Source organism: Ceratotherium simum, chromosome 15, assembly GCF_057802395.1.
Source record: "Ceratotherium simum simum isolate JZ-2026a chromosome 15, ASM5780239v1, whole genome shotgun sequence".
NCBI classification, from domain to species: domain Eukaryota; kingdom Metazoa; phylum Chordata; class Mammalia; order Perissodactyla; family Rhinocerotidae; genus Ceratotherium; species Ceratotherium simum.
In genome coordinates, this window is record NC_141914.1 from 16,442,055 (window position 1) to 16,467,695 (window position 25,641).

Here is a 25,641-nt window from a genome sequence, read left to right on the forward strand (position 1 = left end):
AACAGCAGCGGTCCCTCGACCTCGCGGTCACCTGCGCTCGCTTTGATATTACCTTTGCTTTTCGCCGGCGCCCGGTGATGACGCAGTGCTCCCTGATTGGCTCTGCATCCGAAGCGGTGGTTTAGGGGTCGAGATTTCCGCTAGCCGGACACGTGGTAGCGAACGCCGAGGAGTTTAAGGGGTCGCAAGGCGAAAAAGGTGAGAGGTTTGCAGGCAAGTGCCCCCTTTCCCTGATGGTGTGGGGGCTGCTCGGGGTGGATGAATCGCGTCGCGCCCAGACGCTTCCTGACTGTGTTGCAGTAACTGTCATTGTAGTCCTGCCGTGTCTCTCTTTCCTTTTTCTGGCTATCCTGGTGGATCTTGGCTTCTGTAAGTCTAGATTCGCCCAAATCATGGGGGCTTCACCGCATCTCTGAGAGAAGAGGGCTTCCTTTCGCCTGGCCTCTGCTCAAGGGTCAAGTTCTGAGCCGGAAGTGTTTTCAGGACTGCCAGAATTCTAGGGAGGGTTGGGACGATCTCTGATACCTGGGCTACGCGGGTCTGGGGTCCCTGGAGATGGTCCATGGAGTGAAGATAAATCCCTGGAGATGGTCCATGGAGTGAAGATAAATCCATCCCTATTGACTGAACCTAGATGTTGCCGGGTCAGTCCATTCTGGAATACATGCGTTCAAAAGGCAGGGTAGAGATTTAGAGCGGGAGCTTTGGACCCAGCAACTTTGTGGCTGTAGGACCTTAGGCACCTTGTTTAATAACTCTCTGCAAAATGGGGGCGATAGTAACTAAATCATTGGAGTGTTGTAACGATGAAAAATCAATGTATGTATAGATCTCTGCCAGGAAACGTAAACTAAAGTAGATTTGAGATTGGTGAAAATGAGATCAGGGAAGCCCTGCCCTCAGACTATTGCAGAGATTATAGAACTGGCTCTGTAACCCTGAGTGTCCATCAGCAGGGTGATGGTTGAGTAAATTGTGTGTTACATCCAAACTATGCAGTATGGTAAAGTAGTTATTTTAAAAGGGTAAATTAGCTCTGTGTCTCTTCTTCAGGAAAGATATCTATTGTGTATTCCTGGGAGAAAAGCAAATTGCAGAGATGTGCATTCAGCGTAGTATGTTTACATTTTTTGTAAAAAACACCTCTTCCCATATACTGGTGTGTTTAAATGTTTGTATGAGTATGGAGAAAGGTTGTAGAGGCTGGGAGGATGGATAGAGGCAGAGAGGGAGATAAGGGAAAACAAGAAAAATAATAAGAACATTATAGCAAAATGGAAAATATGACTAAAATTATATCTTAACATTACAGTTATTATGTTAACATTGCATATGCTTATAGACAAGATGGGACTTCTAACAGGCTACTAGCCTATTGGAATATAGCCTCTAAAGCCACACTTCTGTGATTTAAGTCCTAGCTCTGCCACTTCTCAACTGGTGACTTTATTAGCCTCAGTTTTCTCATGTGTAAAATGCACATAATAATAGCATGTGTCTTATGAGGTTGATATGATGATACGTATTAGCAGAGTTAATATGTAAAGAACAGTACTTGATTCATAGTAAATGCCCAATGAATGTTAGTTGCTACTGTTGTCGTTATGTCTTTAAATAGTGAAATTAATTTGTTAACTTTTATTGTGGTTACTGACATATCTGGACTTACTTCTACCGTCTTATTTTGTATTTTCTACTTTCGGCATGCTTTTTGGTGTCTTTTTCTCTCTTGCCTTTTATTGTGTTAACCAATTTTTCTTTATCCTTCTCCACTGCTCCCCAACGGGTTTGGGAATTATGCATTCTGTCATTAATTTTTTAATGGTTACTTTAAAACTTTTAACACACATACTTAACAAAGTTTGACATTATTCGTTATCTCTCTCCTCCTCCCAAATAGTGTAAGGATTTTAGAACACTCTGCCTTCGAATAGTCTCCTTCTCATCTTCTGTTACTGTTTTCTGGAATTTTAGAGTCCATCATTTCTATGTGTCTTTCTGAGTCAGCTCAGTGCACCATATTGTTTAGAAGTCCCTCAGACTTTTTTCTATGTATATACAAATATTGTAGAGTGTGTGTGTATTTATAAATATACACATACAGTTTTTCTTTCACAGAAAATATATTCACCTAAGCTTGCTCTTTTCCTTTAGCATATTGTGGTCATCTTTCCATGATGGTCTGTAGAGAATCCATCTAAAAATCCCTTCTCTCTCGAGGGAATAGTTGGAGGATGGGGGAAGAAATGTGTGGCACTGGAGGTGTTAGGACGGGTACAGTGCTGCCAAGGTTAGCCCTTATAAAGGCACAAATCCACTGATGGCCTGTCACTTGTCCTTAAAGTGATAAAGGTTTTTCCATTACCCATTCATTTCCAAATGGCTTTTCTAATGGTTTTTCCTTAAAACTTTCCCAGAAGTTTTATAGAAGTGAAGTGTGAATGTGTATTTAGAAAAAGACAACACCAGAAACCTTAGAAGCGACTCACAAGTGAAAGGAGAACAGGTGGTGATGAAGGCAGATAAAAGCCAGTTGATATTTTAGAGACTGTTGATTTGTTTCTTGAGAACTTTGCTTGCATTAGCAGATTATATCACTCCCAAAGCATGTTTTAAAAAATATGTACATGAAGATGTGTATGTGTGTGTATTATATTTACATTACTTCATAATAAAAACTTCTGTATTTGAGCCCCTAGAAAAAAGGTGCAATTATAAAAACATTAACCATAAACTGAACAGTAATGGAGAAAGGAAAGCTTGGTTCTTCTAGCTCTGGACAAAGTTGCATGTTATTTTTTTTAATGTTGATTTCCAGCCAAAGTGCATTCTCTGATGCTTTCCTCAGATTTCTTAATGTTTATATTTATCCCCACAATACAGAGAATCACTGACAATAGCAATTTATCCATTATACTTTTTCTTAAACACAGTCATCTACTTTTCCTTGCTTACTTTTTCCTTTGGTGACGTGTCAATTTACCGTGATTAGGGTGGGACTCTTAAGAAGCCCCCAACAGCAGAATGTGGGTACATAGCATCAGAGTCCTCCACTGTGGAGAGAGTCAGGTGGGCATTTCTCTCCAGCTGATCTAGTGGGGTCAGTATACCTGTACTGAGCTGAGGATTCTGAATTTCATCTTTAAAGGTATGGAGATTAAACTTTTTTTGTGCACTGTGTCACAGGAGAACCCATCACTGCATCTAAGAACATGGTGGCTGATGTCCTCTAGAGATGCCAAGGACCTGTAATGAAAGACCTTGGGTCAAAAATGAAGAATTCTATTTCTTCACTTGAGGAAAGAGTGGGAAGAGGAGATACACATACACAAACATTGTATTATTATCACTTAAAAGATGTAATAAAAAACGCACAGGCCTCTTGGCAGGAGACCTGGGTTTTAGACTGTCAATGATTACTCTTGCTTAGCCTCAGATTCGTTGTTGTAAAATGGCAGAGAGGAGGATGATGTTCACGAGAAGTTCTCAGGTTGGAGTCTCTGGTAGCAATGGTCAGACTCAACTCTTTTCAGCATTTCTAAAGTCTAACGGCAGTCATACATTACCTGGGTTAAACAGAGGTTGGCTAAAGCATTGGGGTTTGCTGTTTTTACCTGGAATTGAGTTAACTTAGCATGGAAAAGCAGATTATCTCATGCTCATCAGAAGCTTTGATTGTCAATCTTTTATGTTATTTATTAATAAACTGGAAAAATGAAAACATGGGTTTGATGGGGAGAGATAATAAAAATTAGTAGCATTCTAGAATCCTAAACTTCGTTTTTCAAACATACTAGTTTTATCCTATGAAGGCTCTTTCTACCTTTATATGAATTTAATTAAAAAAAATACAGCTCATGTGTGTGTTTAAACTCCTTACAAAACTTAAACAGCTCAGGTGAGACAGAATTTCTGGAGTAAGAGGAGGAACCAGCAAATTCTTGTCTCAAGCTCTTTCTGAAAAAATTCCAGACAATCCAGTTTCTTCCTTTTGGAGATGTGTGTGAGGTAAGAAGTGCCTAAGTTATTGCAGTGTTTGAGAATCCTGGTCCATTACATTTTCATTAGTTCTTATTTGTGTTTCAAAAACCTGTTGTTCCATATTTGGTTGATTTCACTATTGAGTCAGAATAACAAGTGTTGATTCATTAACTTTAAAGTGCGTTTCTCTTCTTTGTGCTTCCCCTCGCTTCGGTTCCCTGGAACTTTCTTAGATTGCAAAGTGCAGTCTTTGACTTTGCTGCAAGTGGCTTCAGAGCTCTGTTAGTTTAAAATATATTTTTATCACTTGAAATCAGAAGGTTATGTGTATTATCTGATAAATCAATAAGGAATATGATTGTGTAAACTAATGACTCGTATTTTCTAGAGTACATTCTTATTAGCCTGTAACTATATTTGTATATTTTTTTGGTATAAACTTTCTTCTTTTATTTTAACAGTTTCAATGTGTCATAACAAAGCTTTTTTAAAAAATAGCTTTTATATTACTCTTTGTTAAAACATAACTTTTTTCCCTTAATAGTCTCCATTTCTGTGGGTTCCAGTGACACTTGTTTTTATGTCTTTCTTTGCGATGACTTGAGATAATGAAGTTAGAGTCATAGAAAATTGACCAGGCTTTCCTCAAACATTTATACTATTTTTTTATAGTTCATATTTAACATGAAATCTCTTATTGGACCATATAGAAAGTAGTTATTCTTATTTCTAAAATTCTAAAGACGTATTGACTATTTCATTTCAATGTAAGAGTTTGTGACTCCCGAAAAAGTAATATTCACGTTCCCGAATATTTTTTAACTAATGATAGAAAATGCTTCTTTGTTTGGGAGCATCTTAAATAGTGGTTGACTTTGAGAGTGTGGTAGAGTATAATGCTGAAGAGGATAGGATCTGAGGTTGGAGCCTCTTGGAGAGCTGTAATAATTTGTCAACTAATAAAACTGGACCTGGCCCAATTGGCAAGGATTCCGGAGGGTATGGTGCTTGCTGTAGAGATACTGGTATTTGTATATCCAGTGACTGGTATATCCAGTGACATTTTGCAAATTATCCACCATGCCTGGTTACCAAGTTTTGTAGTACATTTTAAGAAGTGGGGCCCAGGATTTGCTTCACTGATAATAATTAATTAATGGCATCCAACAAAGTAATTGATAATGTTTTCTGATTTTTTTTCCCTGTGTATCTATGGAAGTTAGAAAGTATATCTTGATTTTTTTTCTTTTATCAAATACTTTCCCTTCCCAGTTATTAAAGTAATGCTAAATTGCTTATGAATTACCTGTATGCTCCGCACAGTTTCTCACCTCTGTTTGGACACACTATAAGAACAAATTGGAAAATAATCCCACCTCTCAGAGATAATGTCTGTTTCTCTTTTGATGTATATTCTTCCATGTATTTTGATAAACATCAGAATGCTGGTTTAGAACCTGTTTTCTTCATTTAACTATGTATTAGGAAAAATTGCTGTGTTGCCAAGTATTCTCTCAAATTAGAGAAAGAAAAAATGGATCAAATCAGTAATTAGTATTTCCTGGGCAGTGTGGCCTTTCTCTATACACATTTTCAAGGCTGAGAGCGAGCATTGGCTTCATAGCACTCTTTTCACGCCTGGTCTTTACTTCAGTCCTTCCATTTGTTTGCTTTTCATCAGCTCAGACAAAAATTCCATGCCTGAATTTAAATGTGGTCGATGTCATCTTATTGCTCTGGGACTTTAGGGAAGGTGTCTTATTCTCTCTTTGTCTTTTCCCATTTCCTATTCCTGATATCTAAGAAAATCCTAGACTGAAAGTATTAATAAACATGCTATCATTTATTTTTTTGTAGGTTGCTTTCTTTGCAAAATGTTTAGCCTTTAGGTGTCATGGAACTCCTGAATTTAATGCTCTTTCCTTATTAGGACCTAGAGCAATCCCTTAGGATGAAGCTGAGTCTGACCACGGTAGTTAATGGCTGTCGCCTAGGAAAAATAAAAAACCTAGGCAAAACAGGAGACCGTACCATGGACATTCCAGGCTGCCTTCTGTACACCAAGACTGGCTCTGCCCCCCACCTGACCCATCACACACTGCATAACATCCACGGGGTTCCCGCCATGGCTCAGCTTACACTGTCATCACTGTAAGTATTAGACCCGACCATTCAAGTGTCATCTCTGGCAGCAGCTTAGTTACCTTGATAAGGTGCAGTAAAAGGAAAGACTTTTTTGCTTATATATGCAAAATTTATAGATTTTTAGGATGAAATCAGAAGAGAGCTATCAAATATTATACATCATCTGGCCCTAATCTGGAAGCCATGGGCCAGACCTGCATGTTAGAGCTGCTTCACTTTTCCTCTGAACCTACGGTCCCATACCGCACTCAATGCCACTGCACCCAGGGTGACAGGGCAGGGAGTCCTCCAGGAGAGCTAAACTTGAAGCCTGCGGGCTGTCTTCATGCACTAGCCTCAAAGTCTTCTCTGTCTCTGCACATCTACTTGCTAGTACTACTTTATGGAAACAACCAATGGAGTCAGATCATTTTGTGTAATGTACGTACCACTTTATTGTTAATTGAAGAACATGCTCTCTGATCAAATAACTCTGCAGTATTGTGTTAATAACAGTGATTTTAAAGGGGCAAGGGGAAGAAGAAAATCCAGTTGATCTTTGCCAGTTTCTCTTCTCACAGAACCACTTGCAAATTGAAGACCTTTACTCTGGCTAATGAACCTAGCCTAGTGAGTTGGGACTCGAATAATGGTGTGCTTTGTTGTTCAAGACTATGTTTATTGTCATGTGGCTTGTTTGGGGGAGGAGAAGAGTTGGCTTCACTTGTTGTATGGAGTATCTGTAGAATGATTCGTTATTATGTTACTTATTTTTCTGTTTGCTTACAGGGCAGAACATCATGAAGTTTTGGCAGAATATAAGGAAGGAGTAGGAAAGTTTATAGGTAAAAATTGTTGTTTGTGTCTGCCTTGTGATGTATTAATTTGGAGTTTGGAAGTGCTGTTTGTTCTTTGATCTTTCATTCATATATTTACGTATCTATTAATTTAATAAGCATTTATTGGGTATCTAAGAACCAGGCATTGGGGATTCAAAGATGAGTAGGAAACGATTGCTGCCCTCATGGAACTCAGAGCCTAGCTGGGATAAAGAGAAACAGGTGACTTTAGTGGAGTGTGGTGACTGTATTTGCAGGATTAGGGATGTGTACGTGTGTCATGAGAACCAGAGGGAGGAGCACGTGACCTGTTGTAGGGCACTTGTGGAAGGAGGTCAGAGCAAAGAAAGTGTTCTCGAGGGGGCCCCTTAGCTGGGTCAAGGAAGAGTAGGAGTTAGCCAGGTCAGGAGGTACGTGCAGTGGTGGTGGTAGACGGGTGTGGGTAGACACTCCAGGCATGGAGCGGAGACCCAGTGGTGAGAAACTGCATGGGCTGTAGCTAAGATCCAAGGCCGTCTTGTCATGTTTGAGCCCAACACATAAGAGAGAAGATGAAGAATTTATATACAGCCATATTCTGATGTGTTATATCTTTTGTTCTAGAAATAGGATTTTAAATGTAGTTGTACATGTCCATTTATTTATAGGAAAAGCTTAGCAGTGATAGCTAGAGGCCAATTCTTCTGTAGACCACTCTCTCCTGAAGCTTTTCCCAATATCTAGGATTCACTTCAGTGAATGAAAATTCTGTTTCCCTTGGTTAGTTAGTCCGCTGCTTCTGAGGGAAGCTGCATAGTGACTTCATTGTCACAGGCCCTGTATTTCAGTGGAGGAATTTATATAATATCGTTTTCCTTGATCTGAGACCAATTTTAATAACCAGCTTTAAAGTATACAAGTATATAATTAGGTGAACATAGCTAATATAAGCTTTCTGGAGATAATTGTACTAATTGAAATTGTGGAAAGTAAGGTGGAGAACTGTAGAGTTTTTTTTTTTTTTTTTAATTTGCTTTTTTTAGGTGTTTTTTTCAGTGAAACCATATTTTTTTTTCTTATGAAAATGCAGGATAGCATATGAAATTTAAGCACATATGGTTTACTAAACATTTTTTTGGATTTTTTTCTTTTAAAACGACTATCTTTTTGACTAAAGAACCTAAGAAACTGTCGTCTTGAATCAATGAAACTTACTGAAGATGAGGTCCATTGCAGTATCCTACTGTAATTCTGCCCCTAGGGACCCATGCTGTGGGATGGCTTTATTATTAATGAGATTACCTTTTGACCACATCATTTCATCTTTCCAGTAGCTAATTCTCCTTGGATGGTACCTAGAATGAACATATTCGATATTAGATTCTTCTTCAAAGCAGATCAAGTAGGGTCAGTATGTCATTAAACACTTTAATTATATCTCATACTTTAAGATACATCTTTTTTTTTTTTTTTTAATTTTTTTATTTATTTATTTTTTTCCCCCAAAGCCCCCGTAGATAGTTGTATGTCATAGTTGCACATCCTTCTAGTTGCTGCATGTGGGACTCGGCCTCAGCATGGCCGGAGAAGCGGTGCGTTGGTGCACGCCCGGGATCCGAACCCGGGCCGCCAGCAGCGGAGCGCGTGCACTTAACCGCTAAGCCATGGGGCCGGCCCTAAGATACATCTTTCCTTTGTAGCAACCCACTATGTCATTAGACATGAACTTTGCATTTAATTCTTCTTTTAGATTAGTAAGTTTCAAAGTAGTCTTTTCATTCACGTTGACAGGCTCCTGTAATTCTAAGATCAGGTATGAGCCGTTTACTGTGTTCCGAGTTGCTTTATCCAGCAGTACCCGTTAGGAGCTGCTCTCTGTTGCAGCACAGTGTAGTTGTCGATGTCACTGCTTTCAGAGGTTCTTTTTATGTTTACACAGGCATGCCAGAATCGCTCTTGTACTGCGCCCTGCATGATCCAGTCAGCCCCTGCCCAGCTGGCTATGTGACTAACAAGGTGCGTTCACAGAAGGTCCTCCAAGGCTGCAGCTTTGTCCCAGGAAGTCAGTCTGTATCCCTCAGATGCTAGGATCCCACTGCCTGGGATGCTAGCCCATTCCTGACCCCTCATGCCTTCTCTTTATTTCTGTGAGTATAGTGGGATGGGGTGGTTTATAGGAATTAGAGTAGGGCTGCCTGAGGATGCCGTTAAGGTGAGAAATGTGTCCTCAGCTTTTTCACTGTCACAAAAAATTTGGGAGTAGAGAAGGGTCAGGTACATGCCAAAAAAAAACAATTGCTATGATGGTAGAAAACACTGGTCTTTTGATGCCACACTTTATTTGCGGTTCTGAGAAGCTCAGGAAGAGTAGAGAAGGTTGCTGATGAGTGTTATCACGCGGATAACTATATATCATAGAACCTCAGCATCATACTGCTTGCTTTTAGAACAGAATTTGAAAAAGCCAGAGGTTTTAGCTAGTGAAGAACGGTCTCAAAAGGACTTCATTAGAATTTTCACCTGAGATGTGGCCCCTTGCGTTGTCCCCGGGGACAGCCTTCTGGCGAGACTTCAGTCTGTACTGCTGCTTTACAGACGCAGCTGCATTCCCTGCACCCGCTTGACTGTTGTCAACAATATCCACTAATCTTGCTTAAGGTAACTTTTAAATCATTCTTCTGCTTTAAACTTCTTTTTATTTTGTAATCTGAATTCAAAAGAAAATATCTGACCTCAGTTATCTACCCCGTTTATAAGGGAGAGAGGATTCATTTAAACAGCGTTGTTATGCCAGAATAAAAGAACTGTATGTAGCCTCCCCTCTACATCCTTGTCGATCTCTTCCAAGAAGAGAGATGCTGTAGGGGAAGGAGGAACCGGAGGAACATACAGAGTTTCTCGTGTACTGTGGAATTTGTGTCTTTGCACATAATTCTGTTTCTAACTCAACCTAATAAACACTTATTAAACATTAATAATGTGTGAGGCCCTAGACTGTGCCTTTGGGGCACAAATGTGGACTGGGATACCCTCGTCAGACAAATCTACAATGCTGTGCTATGGGCTATCTTTTCTATAAGAGAAAAAGTACAAATTGCTGGAGGAGCTTAGAAGAGTGAGTGAACGACTATGCCTAGGAAAGTTTGGGGAACACGTTAGAGATGATGTTTGAACTCTCCATCTTGAAGGATGCATAGTATTTTACCCGGCAAAGAAGTTGGGGAAGGGCATTTCAGTCGAAAGGAACAATGTGATCAAAGGCAGAATAATCAGGGTCTGTGGTGTATTCAGGAACAGCATGGGTGAGAATGGAAGACTGGGCTTCTAGAAAGTATAACCAAGAATTCTTGGGTGCCAGCTCAGAAGTGGGCTTGTATGGCCTTTGAAGGATTCTCCATGAGCTATAAGGTCCTTAGAGAATTTAGAAATTGTATAGGACACCTATTTTACCCACCATAGCTAGGATATTGAATACCACCATCTCTCCAGTTATAAAGAAGAATTCAATTCAGAATTGCTGTATCATTTTATTTTGTTTTTATTCGCACTTTACTCTCGCTAATTTCTCATCGTCTTGTTCCATGGCAGTCTGTGTCTGTGTGGGGTGTTGGAGGACGAGTGGAAATGACTGTTTCCAAGTTCATGGCAATCCAGCAGGCCCTTCAGCCCGACTGGTTCCAGTGCCTCTCAGATGGAGAGGCATCTTGTGCGGAAGCATCTTCCATAAAAAGAGCCAGGAAGTCTGTTGACCGATCGCTTCTCTTCCTGGATAATTGTCTGCGGCTACAGGAAGAGTCCGAGGTAAGGCAGTACCGCTCACCACTCCCTTCTCTTTAAAGCTCTTGCTAATTTACATTCCATGATGCTGCCTTTACTGTCCTCCTCCTACTTCTCTGCTCCTCACTTCTGGTCTCTTTTACTCTCTCTCGTTTTTCTCCTGAGCCGTTAATAATCCCCTTATTGCCCTCAAGGATTCTGTCTGAGACTGTCTTTTCATCCCACTCTATATGTGCTCCCTGGGCAGCCTCCTCTTAGTTGTAATTGCTGGATAATTCTAAAATTATGTGTATAATCAAGATCACTCTGCTTGGCTTCAGAATTACATAGCTACAGGGCTTTAGCTAGGTTCTATCACTAGAATATCCCTCACATGCACCTCAAACTCAGAGGTAACCAAACTCAGTATCCTGTTACCTCAAACTTGTTCTTCCTTTTGCTCTCCCTCAATATTCTTGCCACAATTCATGGCAGCCACAAAGTTCCTCAGCCTGGAAATTTGAGTCTTTCAAGACCCCTTTTACTGTCCAGTTTAGTATCTATTTGTTCACTCCTCCTTGATTCCATCTCCCTAAATATATCTAGAATCTACCCACTCCTCACCCTTCTTATATCACGTTAAGGCATAATAACCTCATCACCTCTTGTGTAGACAGTTACCTTTTAATTATTCTCTCTGTCTCTATTCTCATTTCTATCCAATCCATCTTCAGCCCTGCTATCTGAGAGATCTTTGTAAAGCACAAAATTGAACCCATTGTTCACTTCCCTAGAAGAATTTAGTGACTCTCCACTTCAACTCTTTTTTTTTTTTTTTGTGAGGAAGATCAGCCCTGAGCTAACATCCATGCTAATCCTCCTCTTTTTGCTGAGGAAGAGCGGCTCTGAGCTAACATCTATTGCCAATCCTCCTCCTTTTTTTTCCCCAAAGCCCCAGTAGATAGTTGTATGTCATAGTGCACATCCTCCTAGTTGCTGTATGTGGGACGTGGCCTCAGTATGGCCAGAGAGCGGTGCGCCGGTGCGTGCCCGGGATCCGAACCCGGGCCGCCAGTAGCGGAGCACGCGGACTTAACCGCTAAGCCACAGGGCCGGCCCTCCACTTCAACTCTTACATGGCATGGACGACCTGCTGTGACCAGGCCTCTGTCTGCTCCTCCAGCTCAGTGCTGGCTGCTTTCTCCGGTGGTTGGCACTGGCTCTTCTGAGTTACCTGCAGTTCCCTGAGGCGTTATCCTGTTTCATTTCACTGTGCCTGTCCACAGACTTCCTTCTGACTGGTTCTTCTTTTCTTATCTCCAGCCATGTTCCTTCTCTTGCTTCCAAAGCTGGCTCATTTCATTCCATTCATCATTCTAGGAAACTGTTCCTGACCCTTCCAGGAGGTTCTGTTCATCCTTTGCCACCGCTTTAATTTGTATGTAGCTATATTGTAGCCCCAATCGTATTGTACTGCAATGATTTCCTTATGTGTTTGTCTTTATTAGACGGTGTCATTTTTGTATCTTCATCATGTAGCAGAATGCCTGACACATAGTAAGCCCTCAGTAAATGTTTGCTGATGGTGAATGGTTAGGAGTGGGGAAGATGAAGCTGTGGTGGTAAATAAGGGATCCTGATAGCAGAGTTGATGAAGTTGGAAAAGGATGCATTCACTAAGAAAGAGCAGAGGAGGTAGGAGAACAGAAGATAGTGATCGGAGGGGAGAATTTCAGTGTCTGTGATAATTTATGTGGAGTAATCCTAAGCAGTGATGAGGTCCTACTATGGCAAAACACATTCAGTTTGAGGAACATCGTTATTTTGAGTTTACCAATAAAAACGTAATTTGGCTAATAAAGTTAATATATATGAAATAGAGGAAACTTAGTTATCATTCTGAATAGAACTCAGCGTCTATCAATAGGAGCTCAGTGTGGGGACATTGCTGTGGGTCTGAATTGTTAGTGTTCCTCACTAGCAGTTGTTTTGGGCTGGTAATTGTCCTTGTAGGACGAGTAGTGTTTGGAGGAGTAGAAAGGAGGACAGGGACTATGACAGAGCGTGATTATTAGAAAGGCCAGATGAGCCTCAAGTCCCTCTTCTGTGTTACAGTCAGCCTCACCATTTCACACTATGTCTGTGTGTTGGTCAAATGCTGGGGTGTCTCTCTGTACCCCTTATGCTTATGCTGTTGTCTTGATATGATTATTAATAGTGCCCCCTTTTACTCTTAAATGTGTTCCATTTTAGACAATTAATTATGTGATCATACTTCTTACACCCATGAAAAGGAGTTTCCCAGATAGGGCTGTACCAGTCATGTAGAGGGACAGGCCTGTGTAAGTGTCTGCTTTGTATGTCTGCATACGTCTTTTCCTTTCCTATGATTCCTGCCCCTCTTATTCACTGGATCCTCTTATTCTGAATGCCCTTAAATATTGAAGCTCCCCAAGGTATTGTTGTTGGCTTTCTTTTCTTTTTCATATATTCTCTAGGCCAGGGATGGCAAATGGGTTTCATCGCAGTGTGCTTGGAGCTGTACCCGGGTGCAGCAGGAAGAGAGGAGTCTATTAGCCACGTCTGCCTTGGAAGCTAGAGTGGGGAACGGTAGCACTGTGCCAGACATCTAACATTCTAGCCTGGGCAATCACATTTCTATCACACGTGTCCATAACTTTAGGACCACATATTCAGTGGCTGAATTTGTACGGCCCTCTGATACCTCAAACACAGAATACACAAAACAGAATGATCATCTTGTCTCAACCTCCACTGTTTTTCTAGGCTTCCCTGTCTTTGCTCTTTTCACTGTCTCCCTGGACTTCCCAAAGGAGCCAGGAGGCATCCTAGACTGTCTTCATCCTCTCCTTCCATCAGACAAGTTGTGTTGATCGTACCTCCTGATGAGGTTTCAAATCCTATCTCTCCTCTTCACCCCACTGCCCATGCCTTAGTCCACATCCTCTTCATCTTTTACCTGGAATATTAAAGTTGTCTCTTACCCCATCCTTTAGCCATATTCACCCTTAGTTCATTCTCCACACAGCATCCAAAGTGTTCTTTCTAGAGGAATAGTCTGTGTCCCTCCTGCTTAAACTAAGAAGTGGGATTCCCTCTTCACAGCCTGCCAGGCTCCCTCCGCATTCCTCTCTTCTACCAGAGAGCCACTGTTGATTTGTGTATTTCCTTGCAAACCTTATTTTTTACAGTTACATACACATAATTATTACATATATATGCATATCTATATGTGGTTTTTATTACATGAATATGATCATATGTTCAGAAATTTCTTGGTTTAATAGTGTCTTGAAACTCTTTCCCTGTCAATGATATATTACTCTATCTGCTGCATTCTTTTTAAAACAGCTGCAGAGGAAACCATACTATGAATATATCATATTTTATTTAGGCCTTTACTCTACTGATGGATATTTAGGTTATATTTCATTAATCTAAACATCTTTGTAAATATACCTTGGTGCATATGAGTGAATATATTTGCAGGAGAGATTCTTAGAAGTGGAATTTTAGCATATAGAGATAAAAGCGTTGGCATTTTGATAAGTGTTTCTACTTGCCCTCCCATGAGGCTGATCTAATTTTCACTCTCTGGTTATCAGGGTGTATAACAGCCATTTCTCTGACACCTTCACCTCTACTGTGTTGCTGTCTTTTAACTTTTTGTCTGTGTGATGGGCAAAAATGGTATCTAATTGTTTCCAATTTGCATGTCCTTACTGGTGAGGTTTAGCTCGCTTTCCATATGTCTACAGGACATTCACATTTATTTTTCTGAAGTTGATATTCACATATCTGCCTAGATTTTTATGGGGTTTTCATTTCCTTGGAGGATTTGTTGGAGCTTTTTCTATGGTGTAGATATTTATTTATTTTTTTATTTTATTTTATTTTATAAATTCTAATCATTAGTTACTATTTCTTTTATTTATTTATTTATTTTTCCCCCAAAGCCCCAGTAGATAGTTGTATGTCGTAGTTGCACATCTTCTAGTTGCTGTATGTGGGATGTGGCCTCACATGGCCAGAGAAGTGGTGCATCGGTGCGTGCCCGGGATCCGAACCCGGGCCGCCAACAGCGGAGCGTGCGCACTTAACCACTAAGCCACGGGGCCGGCCCTGGTGTAGATATTTACCTATTCCTCCAAAGAGTAAGTTCTCCTTTGCCTTTGTTATAGAATATTTCACTAGAGAAGTTTTAATGTTTTTGTATTCAAATATGTCAGCCTTTTCCTGGAAGCTTTAGGTTGCTTAGGAAGGCCTTCCTTATCCCAAGATTATAAAAATATTCAGTATATTCTTCTGATACTTGTATAACTATATTTTTTATGTTTAGATCTTAGGGCCAATAAATCTTGTGGAATTTATTTTTGAGGATGTGCAGTGTAGTTTTTTTTTTTTTTAATAATTTTATTTATTTATTTTTCCCCCAAAGCCCCAGTAGATAGTTGTATGTCATAGTTGCACATCCTTCTAGTTGCTGTATGTGGGATGCGGTCTCAGCATGGCCGGACAAGCGGTGCGTCGGTGCGCCCCCGGGATCCGAACCTGGGCCGCCAGTAGCGGAGCGCGCGCACTTAACCGCTAAGCCACGGGGCCAGCCCTGCAGTGTAGTTTTTATTTTATTTTTTTCCAAAAGGATAGTCAGTTGTCCCAACTGGTTTCAAAGTTCCTAAAGTTATCTATAACTAAGAGGCTTGGTGGTGGCCTAAAGCAGGCCTGGATAGTCACTTAAACAAATTAAAACTCTTCCTTTTGTCCTTTTCCTCTTGTACCTGCTAAGTTTGTCTTTAATTTAATCTAAGGTAAAGCATGACTACATATGTTGATTGCCTCAGTTTCTCCTCGGTCTTTTCTTGCCTATTTGGGTGGCTTTCAAATTGTGTTCTCTGGAGCCCTGAGGTTCTCGGGGACGAGGAAGCACCATCCTTCTGCAGGCTTCCACTGCAGCAGCTCCCCTGGTCTCGTCCGTCCATTGGGCTTCTGTGTAAGGTTCCTTTAAACAGGGGTCTGCACTATTGGAAATGGCTAAAAGCATTCATGCTTTCTTGCCTTAGGTCCTTCAGAGAAGTACGATCATTGGAGTGATTGAAGGTGGAGACGTAATGGAGGAGAGGCTGAGGTCAGCGCGAGAGACAGCCAAGCGGCCCGTAGGTGGCTTCCTGCTGGATGGCTTTCAAGGGAATCCAATGACCCTGGAGACTAGACTGCACTTGCTGTCGTCAGTCACTGCGGAGCTGCCAGAGGACAAACCGAGGCTAGTGTTCAGTTAGGATGCAGGTCAAGCCTCGTGGGCTGCAGGGCAGGAGTGCTGGGGACTGTGTGTTATGCAGTCTGTACATGGGCGTGTCTTCTGATGTTTTGATTATGTCCTTTCTGGGCTGAGTCTCCTGAGACAGACTGAGGGGGGGCAGGTTCCATCAAGGCTGTCCTGTCCTTGATTTCAGAATGTAGACCATAGGACCATTGCTGTGCGAATTAGTTTATTTGATCCTCGTAATAAGTGAGGGAAAGTGTTATACTATTTCCCCTCATTCTTGTGCCAAAAACAAATATTATTCTTTATTCATTAGAACATGGTGCATGGGGACAGGTATAAAATCAGGTGGGCCTCTGGCCTTAATCAAGGCAAGTAAAGGACAGATCTGGGATGCCTGGTGGAATGGAGATGGGCCCTACTAATAGAGACATTTAAGAGAGGGATGTCATTTTTTGAAATCAACGGGACTAGCAACACCATTGGCGTTGGTTCTTTCCATAAATCGCAGGATTCACTATGTACTAGTGAGAAGACATGATCTGTAAGATTCAAAGCTAAAAATCCCAGGTTTTTGAGTGCAGCTGATGTTTCATTAGACTACTCCAATTTTTTTCTCTTTTCTTTATTTAAAAAAAAAGACTAGTCTTTTATCCCACTTGGTGTGAATATTCATGCTTTTTTCCTGAAGATATAGTAAGAGGTTTGATTATGAGGTGCTGTTTTATACCCCTTGGGATGTTGGATAGTATATAGTATATGTAATTTTACCACTTTAAAAAAAATCCAGGTGTAACTTGCAGTAAAGTGTGTGAGTCTTACGTACAGCTCGATGAATTTTCACACGTGTGTACTTGTGTAAACACCAGCCAGAACAAGACATTTTCCTCACCCCAGCCAGCATTTGCTCCCCAGTTTTAACCTAGTTCCAGTGTTCGTTGCTCCCCCTCCTGTGCTCATTTCTCTGGTGCAGATGACAATTCCGCACTAGGATTTCTAGTCATCTCCTGGACTTCTTTGAGTTAAGTGCTCACAGATGTCTGTCACTGGATTTGAAAGCTGGGATTGTTTTTCTTTCTATAAGTGTGTAGAAATGCCAGCTTCAGTTGGAGAGGAGTTCTAGAACATTACATTACTTGAAGGAAACTGTAGTCAGAGAAACTGGCATATATGTAAGGGCTCTGGTTGTTTAATATTACATAAACCTTTTTTTGGACTTCTTTTAGAAACTGGGGAGTCTGCAAGCTTTTCTCTGCCAGTTCATAAAAAGGACTATGGGTAGAAAAACAAACATAAAAATTAGCAGCCAGCCCTGCTCTAGTGCATCTCCCCGTCTCGTTTTAGTGGCAAAACCTGGTTGAGTAATATTAACACTCGGAATGCCTTACCCATTTCCTCTGAAAATACCATCTCATTCCACCGGGCAGACTTTATTAATGGAGAAAATAAAAAGAAGCACAAAGAAAGCCAACTAGATTCTTAGATCCTCTGGGCAGAGTTGACATTCTGAGAGCAAGGGTTACTTTGTAAGTGAACCTATGAAGAATATAGAAGATAAAAATGTCTTTCTAGAGCCAATTATAAAAAAGAATTATAGACATGGAAAGTGTTTGAGGGGGAAATAAAGCACACGGCTTTGTGCTCGTAAAAAATCTACATAGTACATAGATAGGCTATAAAGTTCAGTCTAAGACCAGGGAAGTTGTTCAGACAGGATGAGAGGGGAAAGGAAACTAACTTTTATTGACCTTCTCTTTGGGGCCAGAAACTACATATGTACTTTTTCAAATATCTCATTAATCCTCACAACAATTCTGTGAGGTATGTATTATTGCTCTTGTTTTTAAAATGAGAAAACTAAAACTCAGAGAGGTTAAGAAACTTTCCTAAAGAAACAGAGCAAGTAAATAAATGGCAGAGCTGGGTTTCTAGCCCAGGTCTCTGCCTCCAAAGCCCTATGTTCTTTCCACCACACCTTGTTATCTGTTGCCTGCCATGCTAACTGTGATTGGTGATTTTCATTATTATTACTTTTAATGCCCTCTGGAAAGACTCTCTGATTTCATTCCTGGCATTGTCCTCATGTCACTGTTCTGATTGTTGTTTTCACAGGCTCATCTGTGGTGTTAGCCGGCCAGATGAGGTGCTCGAGTGTATTGAGAGAGGAGTGGACTTATTTGAGAGTTTTTTCCCTTATCAAGTGACGGAGCGGGGATGTGCCCTGGCTTTCAGCTTTGATTACCAGCCGAATCCTGAAGAGACATGTAGGTCTTTTGAAGTTAATCTCTGTGTTATCCTTAAATTTCTTCTATTTCCTGTGAATTTTTGGCTTGAGTCACAAGCCAGAAATATGTGCAGGCTGTAAAGCCAGGCTTTTATAAAACTACATCTTTGTTTCTTATCTGTTCACCCCGGCGTGTTGGCACACATAACCAGGTACTTAATACTATACACGTAACTCATCGATATTAGGAAGTGATTTGTAATGAGCAGAACCAAGAAAAACAAAACCTCTTCTTAACAACCTGAAAAAAGAACATTCCGAGTGAACAGTGATGAAAATCTAAGAAAAGAAAACCTTTGAACTGCTTGGTGCAAGTTAATTCGTTTTTTTCACAGAAGAGTTCTTGTCTGCTTTTTGCAAACCTCATGCTGTTAAAATACAGAGAGTCTCACCCCTTCTGATCCCAGTGTTACTTTTATTTTTTGGTGTTTTTTTTTTTTTACACACTGAGATGTGAAAGCTGTTTTCCTTTGAAGCACTGCCATTTTCTTTGATTGCTTAGTTATTCAGAAGTCAAGAAAATCAGTTTCAGCTTCTGACATTTACCTGGCAATAGAGAAGGAACTGGGACACAGGCTGTGGGCTGGGGTCCCTTGAAGCATCTACCTGGTGTTTCAGGAGAATGTCGCCTGCCCGGTTGTCCCTCGGCCTTCGGAGGTGGGCTATGCTTCCCTCGTCCTGCTGTGCTTTGAACTCTTCCTCTGTCACCGCCACCCTTAAATTTGAGTAGGGCCAGAGACTTCTTTAAAGGTTCTTTTTATTCCCCACAAGTGATTAAAATTTCATTCAGAAGATGTTACACTTTTTTTTTACTGAGGTTTTAATAGTTTATAGCATTGTGAGATTCCAGTTGTACATTATTATTTGTCAGTCACCATATAAATGTGCCTCTTCATCCCTTGTACCCACCCCCCAACCCCCTTCCCCTGGTAACCGCCAAACTGTTCTCTCTGTTAGTTCTCTCTGTGTGTTAGTTTATATTACACATATGAGTGAAGTCATACAGTGTTTATCTGTCTGACTGGCTTATTTCACTTAACATAATACCTTCAAGGTCCATCCATGTTGTGGCAAATGGGATGATGTTGTCTTTTTTTATGGCTGAGTAGTATTCCACTGTAGAAGATGTTACACTTTTATAAAGCAACTTAACCGTTAATCTAAGTCGAATTACTTTTGGAAATAAAATAAGTTGGTTTGATCAAATTCTTATCTATAGGAGGTCAATTTTACTGTCCTTTAGACAGACCAGAACTTAATGTTTGTGGATAGGTGTACCATAAACACTTTATAAATGTTCATGACTTCATTTACAGGCTAAATTATTTCTACCAGGACATAGGTAGCTGTTAGTCATTTCGTACCAGAAGATGCAGAACTCTACAAAGAACCTGCTATTGCATTCTCTGGAATAAACAAGTTCCTTTTCGGCCAGAGAAAGCCAAGTTTCTTCATGATTAGGAAAACTGAAATAGTATGAACATTTTTATTAAAATATTATTATTAATCATGTTTGTGTGTGTGTGTATAGTAAATTAAAGTTCTTTGCCAATTACAAAGTGAAAATTCCAAAGGAATGAGTTGCCTAATATAGGTAGCAATTCCCCCTAGTGACAAGGACTTTGCAAAAAGCCAGGGCTTTGTTATGGTATAGCAGCCCTGTGCTCAATGCTCAGGTCACTTTTCTTTTTCCCTTAACCTGGACAAAATTACCTTTTTAGGACTGTCTGCCTATTCTCCTTGGGCCAACCCTGAGACTGTTATTACTCGTTCCCGGCAATGCTTCTCTACTTGGCCCTGTTCAAGGCAGCTGGTTCTTTGCATAGTAACTGGTATTGCTCTTACAATTCCGGGAATGTTCTTTCTTAATGCAAAGAGTTCAAGGGAACATTTAATTCTGGATAATCTGAGTTCCCTGGAGGGCCAGAGTCTCCATACAGAACACATAAATTAAAACCATATTTTACTTTTCATCTATTTGGAACATAGGCAGTCACAAAGACCAATTAATTTGCATGTATATTATGATGAGACATAACTCCGGCACACGTACACACGTACACACACATACACGTTTATTTTCTCTCTCTCTTACAAACATACACACATACCCCAACTGGTTTTTTAAAATCATCCCTTGACAGTAAGATTGTATGTTATATAGTTGTAACCATAATTTGCTTAGACATTGCTGAGTCTCCAAGTTTTGATATTATAGATAATAGGTCAGTCATCATCTTGGTACATAGGGCTATTTTTCTTTACTTGTTTCATTTCCTTGGGATAAATTCTCAAGAGGGAATTACAGGGTCAAAGTGCATGAAGTAGTAACTAAAATAAAATTCTCCCAAGGCCACTCCTTATCTGATCTTCATTCAAGACTTTCTGTTGGTTTGTCCTTCAGTATTACAACAGAATGGGACACAGGAAGAAATAAAATATGTGCATCAAACAAAGAAAATTAAAACAACCCATTGCAACCAAGAAATGACATCATTTGAAATTAATCTGAAGGAAAAAAAGTAAGGAATTTTTTTAAGTTGGGATTTTGATTTCTGATTTTTTAATTTCAGTCTGTTTTAAAAGTTTATGTAACTGTTCCCTTTTCAGTTTATGACTTCATATAAAATTTATAGTTGGGTATTATTTGGACCTTCTCAAATTCAGTTCCAAAAAAACTTTATTTCTGCAGATGAATTTGTGTACTTTGTCTTGTCAGAAAACTGAGGCTGGATAACTATTGTTTTAGAAGAGCTATCAGAAAGATTAGACCAAATCCATTGTTTGATGTGTTTACTCCTTCCAGTTACTTTAAATAATGACAGAACAAAATAAGGATTTCAAGATAAAACACAACAAAGTTTTTAAATTTTAGGGAACTTAAGTCATCTTGGTTATATACAGATTATAAATCTCAAATAAAATATTTGCCTCTATAAAGAATGGACTAAGATATCTTGTAACTTTGTATTTGGCCAAAAGTGCTAATAATCAGTGACCCAGAGAGTGGTTTTCCTATGAGTTTGGTTCACTCTTTAGTGCTGGGTGTGCTTGGTCTTGTGTAAAAGGATGTTACAGGGATTCAGACTTAGACTTATGTCTTTCTAGTAATAGTACAGACTTGAAAAGTTATGAAAGAATATGAAATTCCTAGTTCTTATCTATATTCTCTAGGGTCCTGTTGATTGTAGGTCTGAAATGGTGGTGTTTACCACATTTAACTTCTTGAAAAATAGCCAAGGAGATTCATTTCTGTTTTTAAAGTGCTAGGTTAATATAAATGGTTACTACCAAAATTCCCTCTACATTATCGATTGAACTGGAAATTGTAATGTTCTTACTATCAGCACTAGACCTGAATGAAGTCTTGGAGATTGGGAGTTCAGATCCTAGCACTGCTCATGACTATGTGACTTTGGTCAAGTCATTTAACTTCTGTTTAATAGCTGATCAAAGGTAACACATGTGTAGTGCTTAGTATGTGCCCAGCAGTGTCCAACCCCTTTACTATATTAACTCGTTTACTCCTTGTAACAACTCTAACGGTAGGCACTGTTATGACCCTTATTACCGTTACAGATGAGAAAACGAAGACACAGAGGGAGGGTAAGTGACTTGCCCCAGTGAGTCGTGAGCCAGGAGTCCAACCCAGGTGTTGTGGCTCCAGAGCCCTCCCTCTTAGCCCCCTTAGTAGTCTTCATCAGTAAGATGACAATAAAAATGCCCATCTCCAAGGGGGGTTGCAGAGATTAAATGAGACAATGTATGTAAAATGCTTTGTAAACTGCAAAAAGCTGTGCAAGTGAAAGGTCGTGGCATGTCTTTTGATACTAGTTCTGGTGGCAAATGGGAGAAAAGTGTCGTCCATCAGAACAGCATTTCGTAACATTGTATGCCTTTACAGTGTGACTAACAGTGCCCAGCATGAGAGAGTGACCACACGACTGTCTCTCAGTGCTCCTTGGTAAGCCTCAGTCCAGGAGGCCGTATCCATCGGAGGAAGACTCCTGAGTCTCCTGGCTCATTGTGCTTTGTTGACTTTGGGCCACACTGCCATCTTAAGCAGGTGCCCAGCACTATATTTCCCAGTGATGTTATTAATTATTGGTTATGCACCAGCAGAATAGATAGCCTAGGTTGTGGATTTCTTGTATTCTTCCCTTTCTGAAATATCACTGTAACTTCCTTTCTCAGGTACCAGGAGGACTTTGAGCCGCTTGTGAGAGGGTGTTCCTGTTACTGCTGTCAGAATCATACTCGTGCGTACATCCACCATCTGCTGGTGACCAACGAGCTGTTGGCTGGGGTCCTGCTTATGATGCACAACTTTGAACACTACTTTGGATTTTTCCACTCCATCCGGGAAGCGCTGAAAAGTGGCAGACTAGCACAGTTGAAAGAGCTCATCCATAGGCAGGCATCTTGAGACCTGGCATACACAGTCTGAATCTGCACCTTGAGCCTGTACCGCTATTGTAATTTGGGGAGAAGAGAACAAGAAAGGATCTTAGCTTTAATATTTATGTTTGAGAATAAGGTCTGCTCAAATAAGGAACGTCTGTACCGAACTCTGCCCACTTGAGGCTCAAGAGATTTCTTCTAAAGACTTAAATGACCTGGGTTGATCAGAAAGAATTGAGCCATGACCTTTAATGTTTCTGTGCTAACTCTAATAGAGATTTGTTTAGTCAAAGACAAAAGCTTTAGATGTGAAGGGACAGCCGTGAAGTGGGGGTGATGAGATTCTGAGGGTTCACTGAGCTGGATTGGAGCTTGAAGGGAGATGATTGGTCATGAGTAGCATGACTTCTGTGGACACATGTCTGTTGACTGGAGAAGGAATCTGGCTGATTCAAGAGTTTTCTTTATTTTAATCCTTATCGTCTCAGGGACCTCTTATGGACATTTCTGCCTTCCACACTGCCCCGGCAGTGCAGTTCAGTCAGAAATGGCTCTTGTGACTTAAGCAGGCTCCCGTCTCTATGGAAGGTGGGGCTCACACATCGCCCCTATGATCGGTTGGCCCAGGCACACTCCTTCATTTGACCACATGGTCTGTTTGTGACTTGTCCCCCTAGAGCCAATGCAGTTGCCTGTTAGGAGCCGAAACTTGCTGAGCTGCTTTCATCTGATCACAGAGATCCACTGTGATCTGTCCCTCAGGCTCATTAATAGTCTAACCACATAATAACTGTAGCCCCATCACTTGAGGCTACACATTCCGTGTGTCCACTTGGACAGAGCCCTGGCCTGGCAGTTAGAGGATCAGGTTTCAATTCTACTCAGTTGTGACAACTGGGCAACTCAACCTCTCCATAGCTGTTTCCTCTTGAAAAAATGGGGACAGGTACAGTGCATAGGACTAAATGTACTTCTAAGATTCCATCTGGCCCTAATATTTGGGGACCAAGAAGTTTTAGATTAGAGTCATAGCCTTCCTTGTGTCCTTGTTTATTGATCACTCTTGGCCTGTTGAAAAATGCCGTGGTGCCAGGAGCCAGGCAACAGTACAGATATTTGAGAGCCTAAAAAAGAGATTTGGCCTGTGGATTTTGAAGTGGTTGGTGAATTGGCATCAGCAGATCCTGAGGCTGGGAAGAGCTTCTTGCATTGTCTCTGATTCTATGAGTTTTGTTTTTGCTCTCACCAAAGGAGTGACATTTGTGTTGAAGGTGTGACAGGTGATTTTAATTTTCTTTGTGCTTTTCTATATTTGTCAAGTTTTTCCTAAGAATACACATACATGTACGTGTACGCACATAGTTTCTGTAAAAACAACAATAGAACCAAAAAGATGCCTTTGTTTTGTTTGTAGGTGTGTGAAATATATTTTTTTCACATTCTTGTGCTATATTTTGCTGTTTGTTCATTTTAGCGGGCATTATTGAACATTATTTTTAATTATTATGTGGTTACTGTATTTTTTTTATGCTGAGGAAGATTACCCCTGAGCTAACATCTGTTGCCAGTCTTCCTTGTTTTTTGCTTGAGGAAGATTAACCCTGAGCTAACGCCAATCTTCCTCTACGTTATGTGGGTCACTGCCACAGAGTGGCTGACAAATGGTGTATGTCTGCGCCCAGGATCTGAACCCACGAACGTGGGCTGCCGAAGAAGACCACGCCAAACCCAACCACTATGCCGTGGGGCTGGCCCCTGGTTAACTGTATTTTTATGTGCCCATCTATATGGTTTTCTTTTATTAGTGGTTTAAGAATGTCCATGAATTCTAAAATTCATGAATTCTGGAATTCATGGACATTCCTATAACCTCTCCTCCATGAATGACAAGGGTACTTATGAAAGGCAGAGTTTCTGTTTTCAAGGATCTGTTTTGAAATATATTGGATTGGTCTTGTTCATATGTTTATATTCCCACTCAATGCCAAACCCATTGTTGGAGGAGTGTTAATAAATATCCCAGAATCCATATAAAATTTATGACTTTTTATTTATGTTCAAAACACTGAAAATTCTGCCCAACATTGTCTATTTTTCTGGGTCTTGTTCTTATTAGCACATTTGAAAAAATGTGTCTTTAATGTAAATCTATTAAAGTCAATAGCCAATAAACATTTTTAATTAAAAAAATAGACTGTCTTGTTTCCTATAAATAGTAGTGAGTCTATTAAACAAAATATTAAATTTCCATGGTACCAGAAATGTTCTCCATTGGAAAAAAAGTTTTCTTCATTTGTTCCATCTGTAGTCATTGTTTTAAGTGCACTCACACTAAATGGAGAATCCAAGAAGGAGATTCAGTGATAGACCTGTCTCTATATAATTAGGGGCCTGGAGGCCAGACTAGCACATAATAAAAATAATAATAACCACAGTCTGTGGAGCATTTTTAATGTGCCGGGCACCTTAGTAAATGCTTTCCGTACATGTCTCATTGACCCTTACAGCATGGCTGTGAGGTGTTGATATTATTCCTATGTTAAGAACTGAGTTTCAGGAAGGTTGAGTGTCCTGCCTGAGGGCCTACCGGGAATTTCTGGAAGGTTGAGCAGTTTGCCTAAGGGCCTACCACTAGTCAGTTTGTGGCTTAGACTTGAGCTCCATCTGACTAAAACTCAACAGTTAACCATTGCACTAAATAGCTTCTTGTGACGTGCTCCTGGGTTGAAGGGGCTAAGAGAAGCAGGACTGAACAGAGGGGCCTTCTGGCCCTGAGGTATAGGGTGCCTCTGGAGCTTTGCTGTAGCTCCGTCCTGGCTCCCAGTCCTCCAATGGGGAATAGCTGGCACTGGCATGTGTAGCCCACGGAACCATTCTGGCACCTGTAGGTCTGTAGGTACTCAATGTGAGTTGCCATTCCATGTCCCCAAATCCCTCCCATCCCAGTTTGGGGACTGTAATCACACCCTGAATAGTGTTGAAAGGGTTTGGGTCTG

At 40.5% G+C, this 25,641-nt stretch overlaps 1 protein-coding gene across 3 annotated transcripts; it reads left to right on the plus strand.

The window, feature by feature from the left end:
* Nucleotides 1–101: 101 nt before the first annotated feature.
* Nucleotides 102–24,097, plus strand: QTRT2 (queuine tRNA-ribosyltransferase accessory subunit 2). 3 transcript variants are annotated; one of them, XM_087439621.1, is made up of 9 exons: nt 102–198; nt 5,912–6,132; nt 6,895–6,950; nt 8,863–8,939; nt 10,512–10,724; nt 15,761–15,960; nt 18,073–18,224; nt 20,649–20,766; nt 22,439–24,097. In XM_087439621.1, exons 2-9 carry the CDS (start codon nt 5,933–5,935, stop codon nt 22,668–22,670), a joined length of 1,248 nt encoding a protein of 415 aa, XP_087295747.1. In that variant the 5' UTR covers nt 102–198; nt 5,912–5,932; the 3' UTR covers nt 22,671–24,097. The 3 variants fall into 3 exon arrangements, with proteins under 3 accessions (XP_087295747.1, XP_087295749.1, XP_087295748.1); XM_087439622.1 differs by lacking the exon at nt 102–198 and adding an exon at nt 208–4,008; XM_087439623.1 differs by lacking the exon at nt 5,912–6,132 and having other exon boundaries at nt 116–198.
* The last annotated feature ends 1,544 nt before the right edge of the window (nt 24,098–25,641 follow it).

What these genes read in the sequence shown, in the direction of transcription:
- QTRT2 (XM_087439621.1), top strand. Translation starts at nt 5,933, where the DNA reads ATGAAGCTGAGTCTGACCACGGTAGTTAATGGCTGTCGCCTAGGAAAA. An exon ending in GGCTACAGGAAGAGTCCGAG is followed by an intron (nt 10,725 to 15,760) that starts GTAAGGCAGTAC and finishes TTCTTGCCTTAG; the next exon opens with GTCCTTCAGAGAAGTACGAT. An exon ending in CTGCCAGAGGACAAACCGAG is followed by an intron (nt 15,961 to 18,072) that starts GCTAGTGTTCAG and finishes TTGTTTTCACAG; the next exon opens with GCTCATCTGTGGTGTTAGCC.